Source organism: Maniola hyperantus, chromosome 6 (assembly GCF_902806685.2).
Source record: "Maniola hyperantus chromosome 6, iAphHyp1.2, whole genome shotgun sequence".
Taxonomy (NCBI): Eukaryota; Metazoa; Arthropoda; class Insecta; order Lepidoptera; family Nymphalidae; genus Maniola; species Maniola hyperantus.
The window spans coordinates 4,785,745-4,807,898 of record NC_048541.1 but is presented as its reverse complement, the minus strand read 5'-3'; the positions used below and the strand labels follow the sequence as shown (position 1 = coordinate 4,807,898).

Below are 22,154 nucleotides of genomic sequence, written 5' to 3'. Positions count from 1 at the left end.
CCGATTTTAAAAATTCTTTCACCATTCGAAGCTACATTATCCACGAGTAACATAGGCTATATTTTATTTTGGAAAAAAATAGGGTTCCGTAAGATATTTGGGTTTTTCGGACACAAGGTGTAAAAAATCAACCAGAAAAGTTACTTATTTTGCGTACGCTGCCTAAACTATAAAAGATAGAACCATAAAATGTTCTAATTAATTGTAGATCTTATAAATATCTACAAAAAAGTCCGCGACACACTATACCCATCTATGTCGAGTGAGGCACAGCAACCATTTTTTTATTTAAAAATCTTGAATTTTTTTTGGACTACATTTAAACGCGTTTATTTTACTCATGCTATTAATCCTTATCAAAATAAATGATTTCATCACTAAGAACAGTTTATGGAGATAATATTTGGTCTTTGAATGATTAAAATTGGACGTTTGGTTTTGAAGTTATGGCGAAATTAAAATATTACGATTTCTGCTGCACGGCCCGTTGTATTATATAAAGAGGTAATGTCGTTAAGTTTGTTTGTAGGGGGTAATCTTTAGAACTACTGAACCGATTTTAAAAATTCTTTCACCAGTAGAAAGCTACATTATTCCTGAGTGACATAGGCTATACGGGATCTTTAAAAACCTAAATCTACGCGGGCGAAGCCGCGGGGATCAGCTAGTGAACTAATAAATTAGTATTTTCAATTTTCTGAGTAAGATAGCTATATCAAGTGGGGTATCATATGAAAGGTCTTCAACTGTACATTCTAAAACGGATTTTATTTATTTTTATGTATCATAGTTTTTGAATTATCCTGCAAAATGTCGAAAAAATACGACTGTACCACGGAACCCTCATTGCGCGGGCCTGACTCGCACTTTGCGGTTTTTTTATTTTATTTTCACGTTTTTTTCGCGTTTTTTTTTGTGGTATCATATCACTGATTAGATGTACTATGGTTCCTGTCTTCGTTTTTGTCAGGCGTTCTGTATAACACTTTACCGTAACCTTTGTAGTTAAAATACAAATCTCGTTTTGTAGGTGAAAGCAATCCCCGGCCTGGGCACGACGATCGACGCAATCCTCATCAACGGCACGCTGCGAGAGGGCAACACTGTCGTGCTGGCGGGGACTGACGGCCCCATCGTCACGCAGATACGCTCCCTGCTCATGCCGCAACCGATGAAGGAGCTCAGGGTTAAGGTGAGTTTTTAGGTAATAAAAATTAATCCATACTTATATTATAAACGATACACGTTGGGGTTGGGATCCCAAGGTGCTGGAATGGCGACCTCGCACCGGAAGACGCAGCGTTGGAAGACCCCCCACTAGGTGGACGGACGACATCAGACGAGTCGCAGGGAGCCGCTGGATCCAGGCGGCGCAAGACCGTGGCGTGTGGAAGTCTCTACAAGAGACCTATGTGTAGCTGTGGACGTCTATTGGTTGATGATGATGATGATGAATATTATAAATGCGAAAGTGTGTCTGTCTGTCGGTCTGCTAGCCTTTCACGGCCCATCCGTTCAACCGATTTTGACGAAATTTGGTACAGATATAGCTTGCATCCCGGGGAAGGACATAGACTACTTTTTATCCCGGAAAATCAAAGAACTCCCACGGGATTTTTAAACAACCTAAATCCACACGGAAGAAGTCGCGAGCATAAGCTAGTTAAAGATAAATTCTTTAGATACTATGGGTCTCCGCTCTGCTCCTCTCGTCTCCGTACGTATGGAGCGTTACTTTGACTTTGCTCAGACATAAGGTTCAGTTAAAACGAGACAGATTTATGGCAGTGATATAACGCTGTCTCGTTTTAACAGTGTCTTAGGTCTGAGCAAAGTCAAGGTGCGCTCTATAGATCTCAGCCCTAGTGTTAAATAAAAATGGCGCCATTTTGCATTTGAAAAAGCATTATATTATTCTATTTGCATAATTTAGAGAGTTTTCATTGTTTTAAATAAGGTATTTAAATGCTATATTTTTATTATTTACCAGAATGCGTACATAGAATACAAGGAAGTGGTGGCGGCGCAAGGAGTGAAGATAGCTGCTAAAGAGTTGGAGAAAGCCATCGCTGGTCTCAATCTGCTTGTAGCTCAAAAGCCAGATGAAGTCGAAGTGTTGAAGTTAGTAAAACCACTATACATTCATGTAATGGAAGATTTGCCTTGTATCCTTAGTTTTAATAGTTTTTGCAAACGAAATTCGATGTCGTATCCTCCATTGTCTATACTCTACTATCTAACGTCTCGAGCAAATTTTTTAAACAATATTGCAGAAAACACTACTTTTTAACAATAAAATTACATTCATGCATACTTAATATTATAAATGCGAAAGTGTGTCTGGCTGTCTGTCCGTCTGTCTGTCTGTCTGTCTGTCTGTCTGCTAGCCTTTCACGGCCCATCCGTTCAACCAATTTTGACGAAATTTTGTACAGAGATAGCTTACATCCCGGGGAAGGACATAGGATACTTTGTATCCCGGAAAATCAAAGAGTTCCCACGGGATTTTTAAAAACCAAATTCCACGCGCACGAAGTCGCGGGCATCCGCTAGTATTAGATATTATTTTTATCGTAATATACCTATAGTACGCGACAGGTCGAGATGGCATTTTGGGTGGGGACCCACCCGCACAGCCCCCGCGCTAACCCGGTGCGGGGTAGCGCGGGTGACGTGCGGGTATGCGCAGCGTCCCCCCGCCTCATACTCTGATTGCTATCTCAACCTGTCACGTACTGTTAGAACTATTAAAACTTAGTATAACACCTGAACATGTACACAGTTAACACAATAAAAATTTATTTCTATCAGTACCCTTATTATAAATGCGAAAGTGTGTTTGTTTGTTGATTTGTCCTTCAATCACGTCGCAACGGAGCAACGGATTGACGTGATTTTTTGCATGGGTATAGTTAAAGACCCTGGAGAGTGACTTAGGGCACTCTTTATCCCGGAAAATCAAAGATTTCCCCCGGGATTTTAAAACCTAAATCCACGCGAACGAAGTCGCGGGCATCAGCTAGTTCTACTATATTTTTTATAGAAAAAAATGGAGATGTTCTCTAAGAAATACTAATAACTGATATTACAATCAAATATGTCTTAAATGAACGTAATTTTATCGTTTAGGACTCGGCCGAGCCTGTTAAAAGTGTACTGATTCTGTCACAATCATTGATTATGTTAGAATGAGAGAAGGAAACTTTGCGAACCTTAGCGCCTTAATAGAAAGGCGATTAAATCCTTTGCTCAGTGATTCCTTGTTTCCTCAGAGAGGAAGTGGCGAGAGAGCTGAAGTCTGCTCTGTCGTCCATCAAACTGTCGGAGCGCGGCGTGTACGTGCAAGCTTCCACCTTGGGGTCGCTGGAAGCTTTGTTGGAGTTTCTTAGGACTAGTAAAATCCCTGTGAGTATTAATTAGAGATCGCCATTATTGCTACTTTTAAATCATTTTTATTCGGTAATAGTTATTTGCTATGCAAGTCTGCAAAGTTGTTATTTTGTCGCGAGAGTTTGTATTGAATTCCGAGTCAGCGAAGGATTTTAAGGTTGCACCACAAGCGGGTTCAAAAATATAATCCTGAGCGTAGCGAGGAATTGAAAGGCTCGAGCGCAAATACATTTGCAGCCGTCCGTGAGAAACACACAACTTTTCATCTCACTACAGCGAGGAAAACGCTAGATGCTTGATACGAGAGGCGCCAGTACCGTGGAGGTTTTATTAAGAAGTTTCTATATTAATAGGGCACAACCACAAGTCAGGCAGTTATTACGAAATTACAGACTGACACTTCAATTTTATTTATTAGGAAGGATAGATTATAGCTATATCAATTTTAGCGTTTAAACTACCGTGAGTGATTTCCATTATAAATTATATCTATCCCGGCTGTACTCACGTGTCTAGTCGACGTAGGACCCCGGATGGGTTCGAAACTAGTCGGGCTAACGTCGACTAGACACGTGAGTACAGCCGGGATAGATATTAGCTATATCAATGTTCTCATACTCCTATTTTTCTATGTTTGTGCACAGTACTCCGCCATCAGGATAGGACCGGTGGTAAAACGTGACGTCATGAAGGCGTCCGCCATGTTGGAACACGATTCGCAGTATGCTACCATTTTGGCATTCGATGTAAAGGTAAGCTAAATGAAAAGTTAAAAAATATCTGAAAACATTAATAATTTTGGCATGTGAAATGTAGCATATTGACATTGAAAGAAAGGTGAAATCTTTCGCGAAATTACTTTGGAGATTGATTGACAGTGACCAATGCTTGTCTGCCAATCCGCATTGGGTCAGCGTGGCAGACTATGCCCTAAACCCTTCTCACTCTGAGAGGAGACCCGTGCTCAGTAGGGGGCGGGTAATGGGTTGATCATGATGATGATGATGACCAATGCTTGCAGCCGCTGGCTTTATATTATGTCGCAAGGAAATTGCGAGACTCCCTTACTTTGATTATCTGTACAAATATTGTTATAAAGAGGTAAGTACAGTTTGTGAGTTTGTTTGCAGGAAGTTATCTCTGGAACTACTGAACCGATTTTGAAAATGATTTCCAGTATAAAGCTACGTTATTCCTTAGTGACACAGGATTTTTTTAAATTAAAGATCCTACGTAAATTGTAATATAAGCTACCCGTGCGAAGCCGGGGCGGGTTGCTAGTAATCAGTATTGAAAGACACTTCACACTCGCAGATTGAACGCGACGCGCAAGAGATGGCCGACAACTTGGGCGTGAAAATATTCGCGGCGGACATCATCTACCACTTGTTCGACAAGTTCACGGCCTATCGCGACGAGCTGAAGCAGAAGAAGCGCGAGGAGTTCAAACACATTGCCGTGTTCCCTTGCAAGATGAAGGTCAGTGTGAAATGTGTAGTCGGTAGTCACACTTTAGTAGCAGTAGTCACTTTAGTACCAGTAGTCACACTGTAGTAGCGGTAGTCCTACTTTAGTAGCAGTAGTCACTTTAGTACAGTAGGTACCGAGGCACTTTAGTAGCAGTAGTCACACTTTAGTACAGTAGGTTCCTAGGCACTTTAGTAGCAGTAGTCACACTTTAGTAGCAGTAGTCACTTTAGTAGCAGCAGTCACTTTAGTAGCAGTAGTCACTTTAGTAGCAGTAGCCACACAGTAGTAGCAGTAGCCATACTTTAGTAGCAATAGTCACACTTTAGTAGCAGTAGTCACTTTAGTGGCAGTAGTCATTTTAGTAGCAGTATTCACTTTAGTAGCAGTAGTCACTTTTGTAGCAGTAGTCGCTTTAGTAGCAGTAGTTTTGTTTTTTAAGACAATCTAGGCGTGAAGAATTTTACGGCGGACATCGTAATTCAGCATAACAGCTTTATAAAACTGCCATGGATATTCAAAAATATACGTTTTCATGTGAAACTATTTCCATTGTCGCGGAAAGAATTATTTTGATAACATAGCTTGAAATTGGGTCAGCAAAGTAGTTGAAAGAAGCTTTGACATCTCTTAACACTGGTCCACAGCCGTGTCGGATATTGTAGAAACTCTATAATAGAGACGCTTGTTCCAGATTCTGCCGCAATTCGTATTCAATTCCCGAGACCCCATCGTCGCTGGTGTGATGGTGGAATCGGGTGTTGTCAAAGAAGGGACGCCTATTTGTGTGCCTAGTAAAGAGGTATGTTAAAATAATTGTTTTCATTGTCCTATACCGCTGCCGCTTTCGATTGTGAACAGGACTATCCAAACTGATGGGTAAAATCGAAATGGCTTTTTAATAATAAAAATAGTTCGTAAAGGTTGTTACCAAAAAAAACTGTTGCTATAAGTCCCGCAAATTACTAATGCGCGTGGCCGCCGTTTTAGTGACGTCAGCACTAGACTGAAGTTTCGAGCTGATGGTATATTTTTATGTCGGTTAACGTCAAAATGAGGTCATTTCGATGTTAATGAGACACGGTTTCAGCGCAATAGCAATTTGCGGGACTTATATTGCCCATTTATATAATTCTTACACCCAAATGGGTACCACCCCATATGAGAGACGAAGTGGTCCCGGACACCTCATGATCTTTTTTTTTGTCGTTCAGTTCGTGGAGCTCGGCATCGTAACGTCCATCGAAGTGAACCACAAGCAAGTGGAGACGGCGCGCAAGGGGCAGGAGGTGTGCATCAAGATCGAGCCCATCCCCGGCGAGTCGCCCAAGATGTTCGGCCGACACTTCGACGAGACTGATTTTCTAGTCAGCAAGGTGAGCGTTGTGCAGTAGGAGCGTCGTAACTCCATCGAGTGTACAGTAGCAGGTGGAGTTGTGCAGTTTGAGGAGCGTGGAAACTCCATTGAGTGAACCACAAGCAGGCGTGTGGTTCATGTGTGCATCAAGATCGAGCCCATCCCCGGCGAGTCGCCCAGTATGTGACTCCGACTGGAATCAAAGTTATACAAAATCAAAAACTGAAGTGAAGTGTTTGAGATGTTACACATATTTATAACAATTATTTTTCCGTTCATTATCACAACATTCCAACACTTTTCAGGCGAGTTCACGTGATTGACAATATATTATTGGTTATTGTATTTTTACACGCAACTGAAGTCCTATTTTTCAATACATAAAACTACAAGCAACGACGAAATCGATAAACGCCATCGATACGGACTTGGGCAACACTAAAACTATGATAGCGCAGTTGTGCGGGGTGTCCCCCCCTGCATGACTCACCTCATACCTCGATTGCCATGTTGGCCTGCCGCAAACAATACATTGACCCCTTTCATTTGATATGGATAAATAAAATAAATAAATAAAAAAGCCTTTATTCTAATACGTTATACGTTAATACAATGATTATTATTATTAAAATTAATATTAACAAATTACTACAATTCTAAATCATGTCAATAATAATAGAGGTCAATTATGTGTATATTTGAAAGTAACAATTTTTATGTCAGTCAACGATAAATAAAATAAAATAAAATTATAAAATTTAACCTCGGATAATTTTCAATTTACGTATTAGTCGCCGCTACGGCGTAGGCCTCCCCCAAATCTTTTCAGCGCTTTCTGTCCCTAGCTTGCCGCATCCAGTCAGGTCCACATACCTCTGAGAAAATGTCTCGCCATCTCTTTTTTTGGCGGCCTCTTTTTCTCTTTCTATCTCTTGGGATCCATTCGGTAACTTTTTTGGTCCATCTAGTGTTATCTAGTCTGCAAAGATGTCCTGCCCACTGCCATTTTAGTGTCCGAATTCTTTTAATTATATCTACTAGTTTAGTTTTCTTTCGAATTTTTTTGTTGCTTATTCTGTCTTTTAATCTCAAACCCAACATGCTTCTTTCCATCTTTCTTTGGCAGATAGCTAGTTTTGATATGTATATAGCTAGGTTTGATATGGATATGAGAAGTGAAAATAAAACGCGATCTGCATTGTAATATGGGCCTTTGAAAGTAGTTTCGATAACTGCAAAGTATCGCTACTAGATGGCATAAACAGTCGCTTCAGTACTGAGTGAACATACATATCACTTTCGTCACTGGCAGCAAGCGAACCGTAGCTTAGTGGTCAGAGCGTCAAGTGCGATCCCAGGAGACGCCGGTTCGATTCCTGCCGGTCCGCATTTTTTTTATTTTCAAAATAATTTTTAGTATTTAAAATTATTTTGAAAATAAAAAGTAATCCGACATCTTTGACCACACAATTATAAAAATTAAGATGACATCATAACTAAAAATGAAACGACCCTGAAAAAGTGTGATGATGTACTCGCAGTTTTATTGTTATATTTGCTATACATAAAATATATTGAACGTGAAAACATTCTCTATTTTTAGAGCCGCGATAGGAATATCTTCAAAGCTAAGCTGTAAATATATTTCATCGAAATGAATTAGTTATTTTTTTGTATACGTTCTCAAAGGAACGCGCGTGAAAGTTTTATCGGTGCATGATTATCGTAACTTTTTATATCTATCGTTTCCTCAGCTTTACCATTTTGTGTGTTGTATTTTAAAGAATATTAACCGCGTTTCTTTGAATATGACTAATATGCCCCTTTATCCCTCCCAACTAACTTTGTAACGTGACTTTGAATATTCAAAACGTTCTAAATGAGGAAACCTACCCAGAATGATGAAAAATAGTCTCTAAGGCTGAGATCTATAGAGCGCACTTTGACTTTTGCTTAGACTTAACATACGTTAAAGGAGACAGCGTTATATCGCTGACATAAATCTGTCTCGTTTTAACTGAAACTTAAGTCTAAGCAAAGTCAAAGCACGCTCTATCTTAGGGTGAGATTTATTGAACGCACTTTGACTTTGCTCAGACTTAATAAGTCAAGAGTATAAATCTCTCGTTTTAACTTAGTTCAATGTTAGACCTCTCCCAGCCAAAGAATTGCATTTGAAACTGTAACCATTAGAATTTCAGTTCCCTTTTTAGTGTACGTTCTTCTCCAACGGAAACCAGCGAAGAAGTACCGTTGATGCTTGTTGGTCGGATGTGGATGGATTGACAACGCCAACGAAATTATTTTGGATGACGTATAGGTTAATGTACCGAAGGGTACTGAATTTTGGATGCAAATGCCAAAACATATCATTAGGCATTAGCGCTTGTTGTGTGCGCGCCAATATACCATTTACTTATAGTACCATTATCCTTTAAATAATTCAAAAAACCGGCCAAGTGCGAGTCAGTCTCGCGCACTGAGGGTTCCGTACTACAATCGTATTTAATCGACATTTTGCACGATAAATCAAAAACTATTATGCCTAAAAATAAATAAAAATCTGTTTTAGAATGCACAGTTGAAGCCCTTTCATATATGATACCCCACTTGGTATAGTAATCTTACTTTGAAAGTTGAAAATAGCAATATTTGTTCATGATCACAATTTAATTTTTTTTGTGTGATGTAGCCACAAATTCACGGTTTTCAGATTTTCCCCCGAAGGACTGCTATAAGACCTTCCAAATTTCATGGTTCTAGGTCAACGGGAACTGGGAAGTACCCTGTAGGTTTTTTGACAGACCGACAGACAGACAGGCAGACAGACAACAAAGTGATCCTATAAAGGTTCCGTTTTTCCTTTTGAGGCACGGAACCCTAAAAACGATTAATTCTGGAATAGAACTTTTTTTTTAAAAGAATATTAGCCATGTTAAATTACTAATATTCCCCTTTCCTCTCCAACTAAGCGTCAAGCTTGTGCTAGGAGTAGCTACGACAATAGTGCAACGTGCGGGGTTTGAACCGTCGACCTTTCGGTTTTCAGTCCACTCCTTTACCCGTTGAGCTATTGAGGCTCTAAACTGAACAGAACTGGAAATAGCGTAGATACGGCAAAAAACGTTCACAAAATATAAAAAAGAGACGGAATTGCATGCCAGAAGAGATGGATTCGTTCAATATTCGAGCGCATTTTCCGCGATCTAAGTATATGTGATTTAGAAGAAAAAATTGTCGTGAACATATTTTAATTTTTTTTTTCGTGATGTAACCACAAATTCACGGTTTTCGGATTTTTCCTTTACTTGTGCTAAAATACCTATCTACCTGCCATATTTCATGATTCTAGCAGACACGACAGACAGACGGACAGACAACAAAGTGATCCTATAAAAAATAAATGACACACTTTTTAAACCTTCGTGGTTTTTTGCTGTGTCTAAATTAGATTTGTTAAACATTCTTTATGTTGGTAATTTAAAAAAATATATATTCAGCTCACTAAACAGTACAAGAGAAAAGAATATAATATAACCAAATGTTAAAAATTACAAAATTATAACAAGGGTTCCTTTTATCCTTTTGAGGTACGGAACCCTAAAAAAATTCTAAAGACTATTTTAGTAGTGAGTAACGACATTTTAATGCATCGTCGTAGCTCATCGTTGCATATCAAATCAACAGCGTTAGATATCACATGTCCCTTAACAGCACATACGAAGTGCAAATGTTTGGGTACGGGAATAGAACGGATGTGTAGCGTAAACTATTAACACACGCTTGCTGTATTGATATTTGCGCACTGTATACCTGATACCTCAAACTCAAACAACCATTGACGTATGCAAGAACCAAGAAGTTTCAGCTCGAGTAGACTTAGCTTAGATGTGCAATGCGCATACCTATATCTAATGAAGAATCAGAATGTAAAAACTGGATTTAGGTACGAGATTCCGTCCAATTAGTGAAGTTGCAAAGTTTAACAGGGTGGCAATATATTGTTTTTGTCTAAAAACTTAAAACAATAAATTCTTAATATATATTTAGTCTATTTTCATAAAATGTGAGATTTAAAAAAAAAAGTATACCTACTGTTTAATTTTTATCTATTTAAGATGCTGAAAATGCTTATTTCACCGGTTTTCGTCCACTAAACCTTGAATCCATCCACCTGTGCACCAGTCGGTCACCTTTTCCTTTTATATATTTATATTTCTTTTTGAGCGCATTTCTATAATTTCTTGTACATATATTAGTTATTGAATAACACATTTTTCCGTAAAAAAGAACTAAAAAGGGCCGTGAGATGTCGTAGGACCTAGTCTTGACTTGAATTATATAAAGTCCTCCAATAATAATGTCTTTTCATTTGACTATAAAGTTTCATATTACACAGAATAACCTAATCCTTATAACTTGAGAATTTAATATAGATTAGTATGGATTTATTCCTTTTTAGCGTATTACATATAATTTCATTTTATTTTTTTACATTTAATATAAGTATTTCTTTGTTTAATAGGCATCAACATAATATTGAAGAACCTCTAAAAGCTTTGACACGATCTTTTAAAATTTGAAGGACGTTCTTAATGACCGGATATCCGGTTACCTACATAAGTATTAAGTATTTGGTATTTAGCCAATTTTTTACTCTCATTGGCAATATAATATTATTGATGCGTCATACTCATATTACAATGCTTTGTTGTCTTACTCAAAATAATTATTTTGAGTAAAACTTGTGATAGGTAAATTGGGTATTTGACTATATCAAAAATAAATTATTTCTCAGTAATTATTAAATAAAGGATCTTCCAAAATAAGTAAAATCCACGCCCTCCATTTCAAATTATAGATTAAACTAAAACAGTACGTCATTATGATGTGACGTCACGTTCTAGTATTTTATAGAATCTCGCATACTAAGCGCGCGTTGTGACGTTTGATAAAAGTCACAGATTTGACTAGTTGTCAAATACCGTATTATATAAATTACAATAGCGAACCTACGTGTTTGTCGGAGTATGTCCGACTAGTTTCGAACCAGTCCAGGATTCTAAGCTTATTTCGTGGTTTAACGGCATATTTTAAATGCTACCCACAACTCGTCCATGTGGATTTTAAAAATCCCATGGAAACTTTGCTTTTCCGGGACAAAAAACCGGATGCAATTTATAATCCGGTATAATATTTATCTCTGTACCAAATGTCGAAATTGGTTGAACCAATTGTTCTGATTGGCTGAATTTGTGCGATTCTTGTTGCAACAATGCATTGTAGCTAGCATTAACCAATCTGAGGTGATTGCGATCGTGACAATTGTATTGTAGCTGTCATTCTCCCGCAATCGTGCAGCGGATCACAGATGGATCGTGACAAGTTAGCAGAAACAACTTTTGCATTTATAATTAATGTATGGATAATGAAAATTTCTAAAAATTAAACACCTAAAGAAGTATTGAAGTTAGTATTATAATGAGGAACAAAAACTATGCCCAAAATTTTATACTCAAAAAACGGATAAAATTAGGTATAAATAAAAAGAGATTGTTGACAGCCAAACGGTTATTGGTTTCTAACATCAAAGAGGCACCCCTGTGAGACTATAAAAGAAGGAGACAGGGCACATAACAAGCATTCTATTTCCACTCAACTTCGCCCGCATTTCATTGAGAAGTGCAGTATGAATGCAAGCCACGCCCGCCGCGGCTCCATTGATCTTCGCTTCAGGTCACTGGGTCGAGGGGGCCGGGGACGACTGTACCTTGCTGTAGCAAATTAGGTTTGTCGCGTATTTTCTCTGCTGAATAAATTGCTATTATTAGTGTTATTACAGTCGTATACCACACTAGAACAGGGCTATAAAAAAGAAATGCCATAATAATATTATCGCAGTGTACCAATCCATTTAAAAAAGGGTGACATGCTTTCAAGTCCTGGTAATTTGTTTTAGTACCGAATTACCACTATTACTAGTCAGAAAAATACTTTTGGATCTAATGTACTAATTTTATGAACTTGTGTATTGTGTACAGTACGCGGCCGAAATGTCGAAAAAAATACGACTGTAGAACGAACCCTCGGCCTCGTGCGGAGTCTGACTCGCACTTGGCCGGTTTTTCTTTACAGATCCACTATACCGATCTACTATTTGATAGTTTCAAAAGTCTGCCCTTGTGTATAATAATATTTTATTTGGTTTATTTTGACGAGTGACTAAAATATTTCTTAAAGAACTTACGTACCAAACGGTTTTTTTATATTTTGCGGTAAAATTTTGACATCTTTAATAATAACAATCGTTGAATTGCCTTAAGAGATGCTTTATTTCACGTTTTAGTAAAAGTATTTTTTCCGGATATAGTTATATGTTTAGAGATCTTTTAGTTCATTGACGCTACTGCTATCTGCGTATCGATCGACAACAAAAAAACAAGAATAATGCTTTATTTCCGAGAACATGAAAGCATCAATCTTTGTTAATCCACCATTTTATAAAGCACTCTGTATGAACTCAGCAGTTTTCCGTCACAGCGCGAAGGTCGCTTTATTTTTGGACGTGTGACGTCACGGCTTTACATTTATTAGGTAAGAACTCCGAGCGTCTATTGGGATTATACTTCATTCAAAAAGTCATTATTAATTTACGAAGATACTTTCTATAATCTTCGTAAATGAAATAAAAATAATAAGTATAAGATTTTAGCAAATTAGGTAAATATGTATGTACTTATTGATTTAGTTACACTAAACAATAATATGTAAGCAGGTAAAATAATGTAATAAATAAATAATACTTGATTCGACAGACGAATTTTTAAAAACAACATTTTTTGACGTTTCCAGTGCTACCAGATTTGTATAAAAAAATAATAATAGTGCGGGTTTAAAAAGAATTACCCTGAGTTGGTATCACCTGCTGTAAATTGTTTAATAACATCTTAGACCATTTAAATAAAACTTCGACTATAAGCAATACATCGTGCACTGCTTCGATAACTATTTTGTGTAAAGCTTCCACTAAACTATTATAAATATGTTACATGAAAGCTATCACAAAATGTTCTTGCTATGGCTATTATATATTCTGTGGCTATGGTTAGATTAGTAAGATTTTACATTATTAGACAGTCTATGAATTTTCCTTCTTGCAGCATCACCAATGCAATGTCACATATTGTAGTTACTTTGAATAAAGCAAAAGCTTTCTAGGGTTTTTTAGGGTGCCAACGGTACCCTATTACTAAGCCTCCGCTGGCCGTCCGTCTGTCTGTCTGTCTGTCAGCGGGCTGTATCTCGTAAACCGTAATAGGTAGAGACTACAGATTTGAAATTTTCAGAGAATATATATTTTTACTTGCTGATGCCCGCGACGTCGTCCACGTGGATTTGGGGTTTAAAAATCCCGTGGGAACTCTGATTTTCCGGAATAAAAAGTAGCCTATGTTACTCTCCGTCCTTTCAATACCTCTATGCCAAAAATCAAGTCGATGAGTTGCTACTTGCTTAGTTAAGGCGTGAAGGAAGGACCAACAAACAAACACACTTTCGCATTTATAATATCTGTATAGATTGCCGCTATAACAACAAATAATAATGATTTCTAAATGGCCGCCATGAAAATTTAAAAAAAAATGTGTTATTTCTCGTACGATGGCACGGAACCCTTCGTGTGCGAGTCCGACTCGCACTTGTTTTTTAGTTTTCATTGTACTTTCTTTTATCGACGGCGTTTTTGGAAACTATCGGTCCACGAGAGCTGGATGTAGCTATCCATATTCGGTACTCCATTGGTGAGCCGAAACCTTGGAAAATTTTCCCACGACCACACAAAATAAACTGGATATCTATAGCAGTTATTGAAGTTTGTTTCTAATCTCGCTGAGAAAGTTCCAGAAGTGTTTACATTGTTCGAACATGTGGCGTTATTGGAGCTACTCTGTGCTATTATTATGTTGAAGAACTTCCCGTATCCCGTACCACTAATATGAGGATTTATGCATTCGCTAACAGCTCGACCGGTTTGCCCGATTGAACACATTAAAAACAATAAATCTTCGAAAAATCTAGTAGAAAGTGTACCTACTTGTTTAAACGCTTCCGACCATAGAAATGGTCGTCCATTTGAATACATTCCCATATTTTCCCTTCAAATGCATACAGAGAATTAGTCCACTTTATTCTAGAACTAGCGAGTAGCGGCGCGCTCAGGCTTCGCACGGGTGGGTGACGATTCTTTCCTATTTGGTCAAAACTATCATACGGAATATAATTTCCTTAAAATGCTCATAAATTATAGCCTTCTTCTTCTTAGATTAGTGAAAACTACTACTAAGATTAAATACGAATTCAGCACGACGATGCGGGGAACTTTAATTTCTTATAAATCAAAGTCAAAGTCAAATGATTTATTCAAAATAGGTAATAAATTACGCAATAAAAAGTTATATTACATGTAATGATGGAGGTTTATGATCAAATAAAGCAAACTAATTAACACCCAAAAATAGAACTTAATTTTTAAAGAGATGATCTGTGTGCGCTGAGAGATCTTTTATTTATTTTAATATTTCTCATTTTCACAAAATTTACACCATGATTCATCATTTCATTGAGAATATTCACACAGAATTCTACAGAAATGTAGGAAATAGTAAATAGACAGTAGATACACGAGGTTTCTCTTACACGGACGAAGAAGGGGGCATTGCCTAGTTTACTTGCATAAAATTCATTCATAATTTCTAAATCTGTCGACCTAGTCCATGAAAATCAGAATTTGGAACCCTGCCCAGTCCCAACGTTTAAATTGAAGTGCGCGCAATTTTAGTGGTTTTTTTTCGAATGCTTAATGAATCAACAATCAATGAGCATTGCTGTAGTTGTAGACATATTTTATTCTTCCGCCACTTAAGACTGCCAGCTCTTCAAAATAATTTTATCGTTGTTAAATTTATCATTGAAATAACTATAGATATGATAGCAGACTAGACATGTTGTGTCTGTAGTTTGTATGACTGTGTGTAATTCGAAAAGCTCAGTGGCTCGATTGCGATAGAATGACAGCTACAATGTCACGATCTCAATCACCTCTGATTAATTGACGATCGCTCAATATTTGCTACAATGCATAGTTGCAACAAAAATACCATAAATTTAGCCAATCACAGCAATTGCGATTGTAATAATGATTGATGCAGGTTTTCCGCAATTGACCAGCATATCTAACTACCTATATTGTGCTCCAGTATCTACCCAGTATATTATGTATAATGTGTAAAATTTACACTCCTCACGCCAATTTAACGCCATTTTAACTTTTTGTGTCAAATTTCATGTCAAAAGTACGATTTTAGATAGAGTTAGTGGCGCGCGAGGAGTCATTTTGTATGGACTATATCTATATTGTGCCCAAGTATCTACCCAGTATAATCTGTATAGGGAGATAATGGTACTGATTCTGAGCACAACCAAAATTTAGAGTATTCGCATCGTCTTCTTACTAATGTAATATGACACAGTTTGACAGTTTTAAATTTAATTTTTAGATGTTAAAACCCGTGATTTTAGCGCACAGTCGCGAGCATATTGTTTTTTGTAGCGTGCATTAAAATTTAGAGTCTTTAAATGTAAAGTTCATGTTGTGTTCTTTTTTAGCAATATTAAAAAGTAAAAGTTGCAGATACTCTAAATTTAGTTTAGAGAAAGACAACAGAATCGGCGCCACTAAGCAATTTTTTTTAATGTAACTTAATAAAATTAAAGCACCTACCTTAATTGTGCTTAATTTATAGCAAAATCTGTTGTCATGAATATGACACAAAACATGATTTGTTACGTTACATCATAATAATATGGTCAAGTTACAATCGAAAACAAAGTATGAAAAAACTACTTGCAATGAAAATATGATATATAGATACCTACAAATTCGCAATTCAACAAGATATTCTCTTTCAACAAACTCGTATAAGATCTAAGTCAGATAAGCCTGCACACAAGCGCAGGGGAAAAGGCCTGGCTTTATCGTATAATATGCAATTATTACGATCAGGTCATGTGCACACCACGTCCCCTGTCTTATACCCTGTCTGCGGAAAGAAGTTAGTATAGCGCTCTCTCTATTACGTAATCCTATACAAATGATAAGACATAATAATAATAATGACAGTAGGTTTTAACCATTTTGAGGCTCGAACTAATTACAAACATGTTTTCAAAAAACATTCGAAATTCAATTCGAAAATGTTTTCAAAACATTCGTATTTTAAAAACATATTTCAATTTATTTATTTATTTATTTAAATCTTAACACAGTTTCGTTTGTGATTGGTTGGTGCCTCAAAATGGTTAACGCCCACTGAGATATTCGCCTCTACCATTTGTATGGGATTACGTAATAGAGAGAGCGCCATACTAACTTCTTTCCGCGGATAGGGTATAATACTAGCTGTTAGGCTCCGCGCCAATAGGCCACCAAACACAGCCACAAGTGGCTGGCGACAAGCTGTTTACATGATTTTTAACACGTTTTGTGAAAAAACGCCACACACGTGTAGCGAGTGGATGGCGTCCACTCGCGACTGGTGTCCGCGACTCGCTACCGGTGGCGGCCACTCACTTATAGTAGGAAAGTGTTACAAATTGTAGCGGCCACCGACCGCCTTCGTTAGCGCGGTACCACAGGACGTGGCGCGTGACAGCCATCAGTGGCTGTGATCGGTGGCCCGTTTGCGTGTAGCCTTACTGTACGCACACTAATTCATCTACCATAGCATGCACACAGTCACAATGACCGGGTCAAATCTTCCGAGCTCCATTGATATTTTCGCAACGCGGTTTCATTGATGAATGACGACTATGCAGCCTTGATTCAGAAGCGTTGTTTTATGTAATCTTACACTTCTGTAGGTATTTTATATTTATTACTAGATGAAGCCTTCGACTTCGTCCGCGTTGATATAATATGTTTGAAAAATTCGGAACTATGGATTTTTACGGGATAAAATATTGTAGCCTATGTATTAAATCAAGGTATAATCTATGTCCACTCTAAATTTCAGCCAAATCTGTCTAGTCAAGACGAACAAACATACACACATACACAAACTTTCGCTTTAACTTTTCGTCTTGGTTTGGCTCAGGGGGAATTATCTAAAAATCCTTTCTTAAGTTAAGAAGAGAGAAACTTGATGCAAATTGATTGTTAACTTAATCAGTTGGTTTCTCTTTTTATGTAATAGGTACAAGATTTATCTACCTAAAGTTCTTTAACCGTATCTACCTACTTACTTTTTTTCAATTGCAAGATAGGGACTAGGGTTGCTTAATAAAAAGCAATAATGAACTCTATAAGTTGAAGTGCTCTTGCCTAGAGGATGCCTATTCACCATTTTTTTTTTTTCAAAATTTTCGTTTTACAATCACAATTTTTTCTAATTGAACTCTTATTCACTATGATGAAGATTTTTTTTCATAATAATGCAAAATAAATAATTTATTATTGTATAAAATTTTATCATTCCGGCTTTACCTATTTCCTACAATTTCAGCCCCACCCTTGACGCAAATTACATTTCCCGTAGCCTCGATGACGTCATACCCGAGGGGCTGCTGCAGCGGAGGCAGGGCGGTGCCAGGTCGCGGGATGACCCAGTTCTTGCTTGCACAACCTGATCTATTTTCCCTATGACGTCATTCCCTCATTCAACCCCGGGAAGCTGAATCGATGCGCCAAAACTGGGTCGACCTGAATGAAAACCCCTGTACATTCATGAAAGCTATTTATAGCATCAACAGGAAAAACACTCAATCATAATATAATGGATATACCTAGCACAAAAATATATTTTGTTTCTTTCAAAACTTGAACTTAAAATTTTATGTGATTGCTGATCAAGGGATATAGTAATATATTATGTTGGTCGATTCTGTTGATTTTCTCATCTATCTGCTGTCAAAAAATATAAGTTGACTCCTCAATCTTAGTCATTTAGTTTATTTGGATTTGTTAAAGATAAAAAGAGTAACTTAGACAGTAAGGACTCAACTTTTATTTCATTTTACTTCCCTCAATTTAGCTCTTGAGCTCTTATAAGCTTTAGGTACAAACTTTTAGCCATAAATAAACACGATTCTCGTAGTTTATAAATAACGTGTACTTATAATAGCTCTTTGTTTCAGATATCGCGCGCAAGTATCGACGCTTGTAAAGACTACTTCAGAGACGATCTCATCAAATCCGATTGGCAACTAATGGTGGAGTTGAAAAAGCTTTTCCAAATTCTCTAACTACCCCCCCGCCGAGCTGAAATTTTGAATTATAAAATCTTGTAGTATCTCTTGTCTGTAACACTATGTTACATGTGATTTTTTACTTGCTTTTTATATAAAGCTCTCATCCTAAAAGCAATTTCTGTGGTGCGAAGATTTTTATCAAATAATATCGCCTGGTCTAATCGTCAGGCATTGTCTGATCCATCTAATTCATCTGCGTTAGGTATATGTCATACAATAGAAACCTTAGAAACACATTGCGTTATAGTGTCCGAAAAAATTGTCCTTACAAACTCAAAGTTTTTATCTTTACCAGTGTAAAGCTATTATACTATTATACCTTTCTTGGATATTCTTCAATTAATACTTGACCGATTTGACGCGATTATACTAGTCTAAGATTGAGTGAGTCTAATCTATGTATACAGGATTAAATTTAAAATATCAGAAAGCTCTCGGCATGTAATAGTTATCATTAAAACTAACAACTTTTGTTCTTCGATTTTTCAAAATTCCATATTAATTTACTTCATACCAAAAATTGAATAAATTATGTTATTTCTGTAAAGTGGTATTACACTATGAATCCAAATACTCGAGACGCGAGTTCGCGTGGCGTTACCGATGTTACAGAGTAGGTACTTACAAGGAGAGAATCTATGTAAAATCTCTATATATTAAAATGAATCGCTAAATGTGTTGCTGATCGCAAATCTCGAGAACAGCTGAACCGATTTTACTAATTCTTTTTTTATAATATTCCTTGAAGTACAAGGATGGTTCTTACGGAGAGAAAAATTTAAAAAAATTGCCTGAAAAAGAATCCACTGTTAGGCGGTACGATTTTCGCCAGGGCAGCTAGTATTGAATATTTCACAAAATACGTAACATTACGTGCCGGCTTTCTGATATTATGGTTTTATGGAACCATGTCCGTCACGACCACTCTGTCACGTCAGTCAATCTGTTTATTTTTATACTTTAATACTTCTTATTAGACTTTAACAAGTTACCAGATCTTTCACCAAGCGATTTCATTGTATAATGTATTGATTATATTGTAGGAAAATTTCATCGAATATGCGTCGGACACTTTTCGCTTTTTTTGTATTATAGTATAATTTGTATCAAGTCTTAATTTTACCACCCAGAGCATCATAGAATCTCGTTCCCGTACTTGTATTTTATACGGATACAATTATTTACAAACATGCTTAGCGTCCATAGATTTTAGTGATTATTTTTCGTATTTTTTATTATAAACTTTAGACCCCGAGCATGAAAATAGGTGTAACTACCTACGCTCTCGTTTACATGTGTAAATAGTCCATTAGAAATTATTATATTTATTAAAACTAAACCGCGTTTCACTTTCAACCTTTTGGTATCTTTTAATGGATTTCGAAATTGATATATTATGTAGGTAATATTTCAAACGGGGGCGATCAAGTATAGCGCCTAAAATTTAACTTCTCACGCGCCATTTTAACTTTTTATGTCAAATTTCATGTAAAATGTACGATTTTAGTCCTTATTTTAAAGATGAACCGTACTTTGACATGACAGTTGACCCATAGAGTTAAAATGGCGCGTGAGGAGTCATCTTGTACGGACTATAATAGTACGCGACAGGTCGAGATGCCAGTGGGGGTATGCGGCGGGGGACGTCCAGCACACCCGCACAGTGCCGGCGCTCGACCGCACGGGGTTAGCCCGGAGGCTATGCGGGTATGCGGGGCGTTCCCACCCCTATTGCCATCTCAACCTGTCGCGTACGATAGGTATTTGAAGTTTGAACTTACTAACATTTAATTTAACCAACTGATTGATGCCACTGTTGTGTTCCCGCATTTCTAGGCCTAACATCAGTGTGACCTATACCCGCACTATACGCTTATCCGTGACTTAACACTTATCCGTGACTTAAGTAGGTAGTCCATTTTTACACCGTGCAAAAATTTATTATTGCACGACTTTATCGCTCTCCGTCGTTACGCTCAGGCGCGAGAACTCACGCCGTGCAATAATGGTGTACTAGCTACTATGTTTTTACTACTTTTCTAACACAATTCTTTGTAAATATTCAGATAAATTATTTGCTATTTCAATTTTATGTACATAAATAAAGTGTGGCAACACTAATATTTTATTTTTATCTGTTCGAAAGTGCAATAAACGATCTCGGGTTTACTATTCGTTAACCACATTTCATAATAATATGTTGTTATTGATGAAATGAAATTAAATGGAGGAACACAGTGTTAAATATAAAATTTACGACGGAAGTTTTTATTTTTGTTTCCAAGCCTGCATCTTGCAAGGGTATCTTGCGCAACACACTCGCAATGTAAATTTCGAGCTGATGGTACCTATATTTTTATGACGTCATTTCGATGTTATTGAGACATGGTTCCAGCGCAATAGCAATTTGCGGGACTTATATAACTTGACATAATTTATTTATTTATTTATTTTTATTATGTACCTACCATGGAAATGCTTATCTCTAAACAGAGATTTCTGATAATGAAGGTAGTCGACTTGTAAATGGCACAAATCAAATCGCATATAAATGACTATTCTTTGACGCAATTAACTACTTACTTGCGAATGCGTTGCCTAGATTTTTATGTTCTTAGGCTACTAGTGCACTGAAATTCCGTCAGCGGCCTTCCGCAGCGGAATGCCACTACATGTTCTTACAATATAATTTACTATTATCGAGCACACTATGCGGAAGATCGGTTGGTCGGTTGTCAGCACTCAGAATAGTATATTATACTTAGTAAGTAAGTACTATACGCGGCAGAAAATAGGCTCCACCTAAGCGGAGAGGAGAGGAGATATGTTCAGTCAACCAATTAGATTCATAATAAATGACGTGAAAAAATTAACACGTGTTTTTTTTTATCTGATTGGCCGACCGCACACATCTCTCCGCTCCGCTTAGGTGGAGACCGGGCTTTAATGTACATAGCATTTAGAATAACATTTCGGCTTTGTAGAGCGTTGTCTCTGTCACTCATACCTATATGAAGTTTTGTGGGTCTCAACGACAGAGACAATCCGCTATCTTCTACCGCGTACTGAAGTAAATTATGTGTGATAAAATGTAGTGGCATTCCGCCGCGAATCGACGGCGGAATTCCCGGGGAATGAGCGCTAAAACTCGCATAAATATTTTAACTAGCTTACCGAGATCAATTAGGTACTTCTATTAATGAATTATTTAAATTATTAATACATTGAGATCGAAATAAAGATAAATGTAAAGCAGAATAATTTATTATCTTGATTTATTTAATTATTCATGATACCTAATATACATAATACAATCAAAAAATATTGTGTTGTCCAATTTGTACAAGTAGGGTAGGTATACCTATTATATTATTATCCTTATCATACTCGTAAATAAAGTACGCGAGTCCTTAATCGATAAAGATACAAAAGGTTGTAATTTTTGTAGGTATTATCCCGTTTAAAAATGCTTTGTATTATATAGATGGAATCGGACATATTCTTATATTGAAGAAATTTAATAAATTACGAAATACATTTTGGATTTTTATTTAATAGAAACATTTTTCCTTAACCCCCACACAAAAAAGGCCTGTTATAAGTTTAGATCTAATCACTTATGACGACGCAGGAAGAT

At 37.0% G+C, this 22,154-nt stretch overlaps 1 protein-coding gene across 1 annotated transcript in view; it reads left to right on the top strand.

Annotated features, from left to right (window-relative positions):
* Positions 1-22,054, top strand: part of LOC117983181 (eukaryotic translation initiation factor 5B-like) — a 31,332-nt gene extending 9,278 nt beyond the window's left edge. The window contains 8 exon segments of the mRNA XM_069499180.1: positions 1,031-1,192; positions 1,991-2,121; positions 3,273-3,405; positions 4,035-4,142; positions 4,705-4,869; positions 5,552-5,659; positions 6,072-6,233; positions 18,404-22,054. Coding sequence (XP_069355281.1) covers positions 1,031-1,192; positions 1,991-2,121; positions 3,273-3,405; positions 4,035-4,142; positions 4,705-4,869; positions 5,552-5,659; positions 6,072-6,233; positions 18,404-18,511 — 1,077 coding nt within the window. The 3' untranslated portion in view covers positions 18,512-22,054.
* Positions 22,055-22,154: the final 100 nt, after the last annotated feature.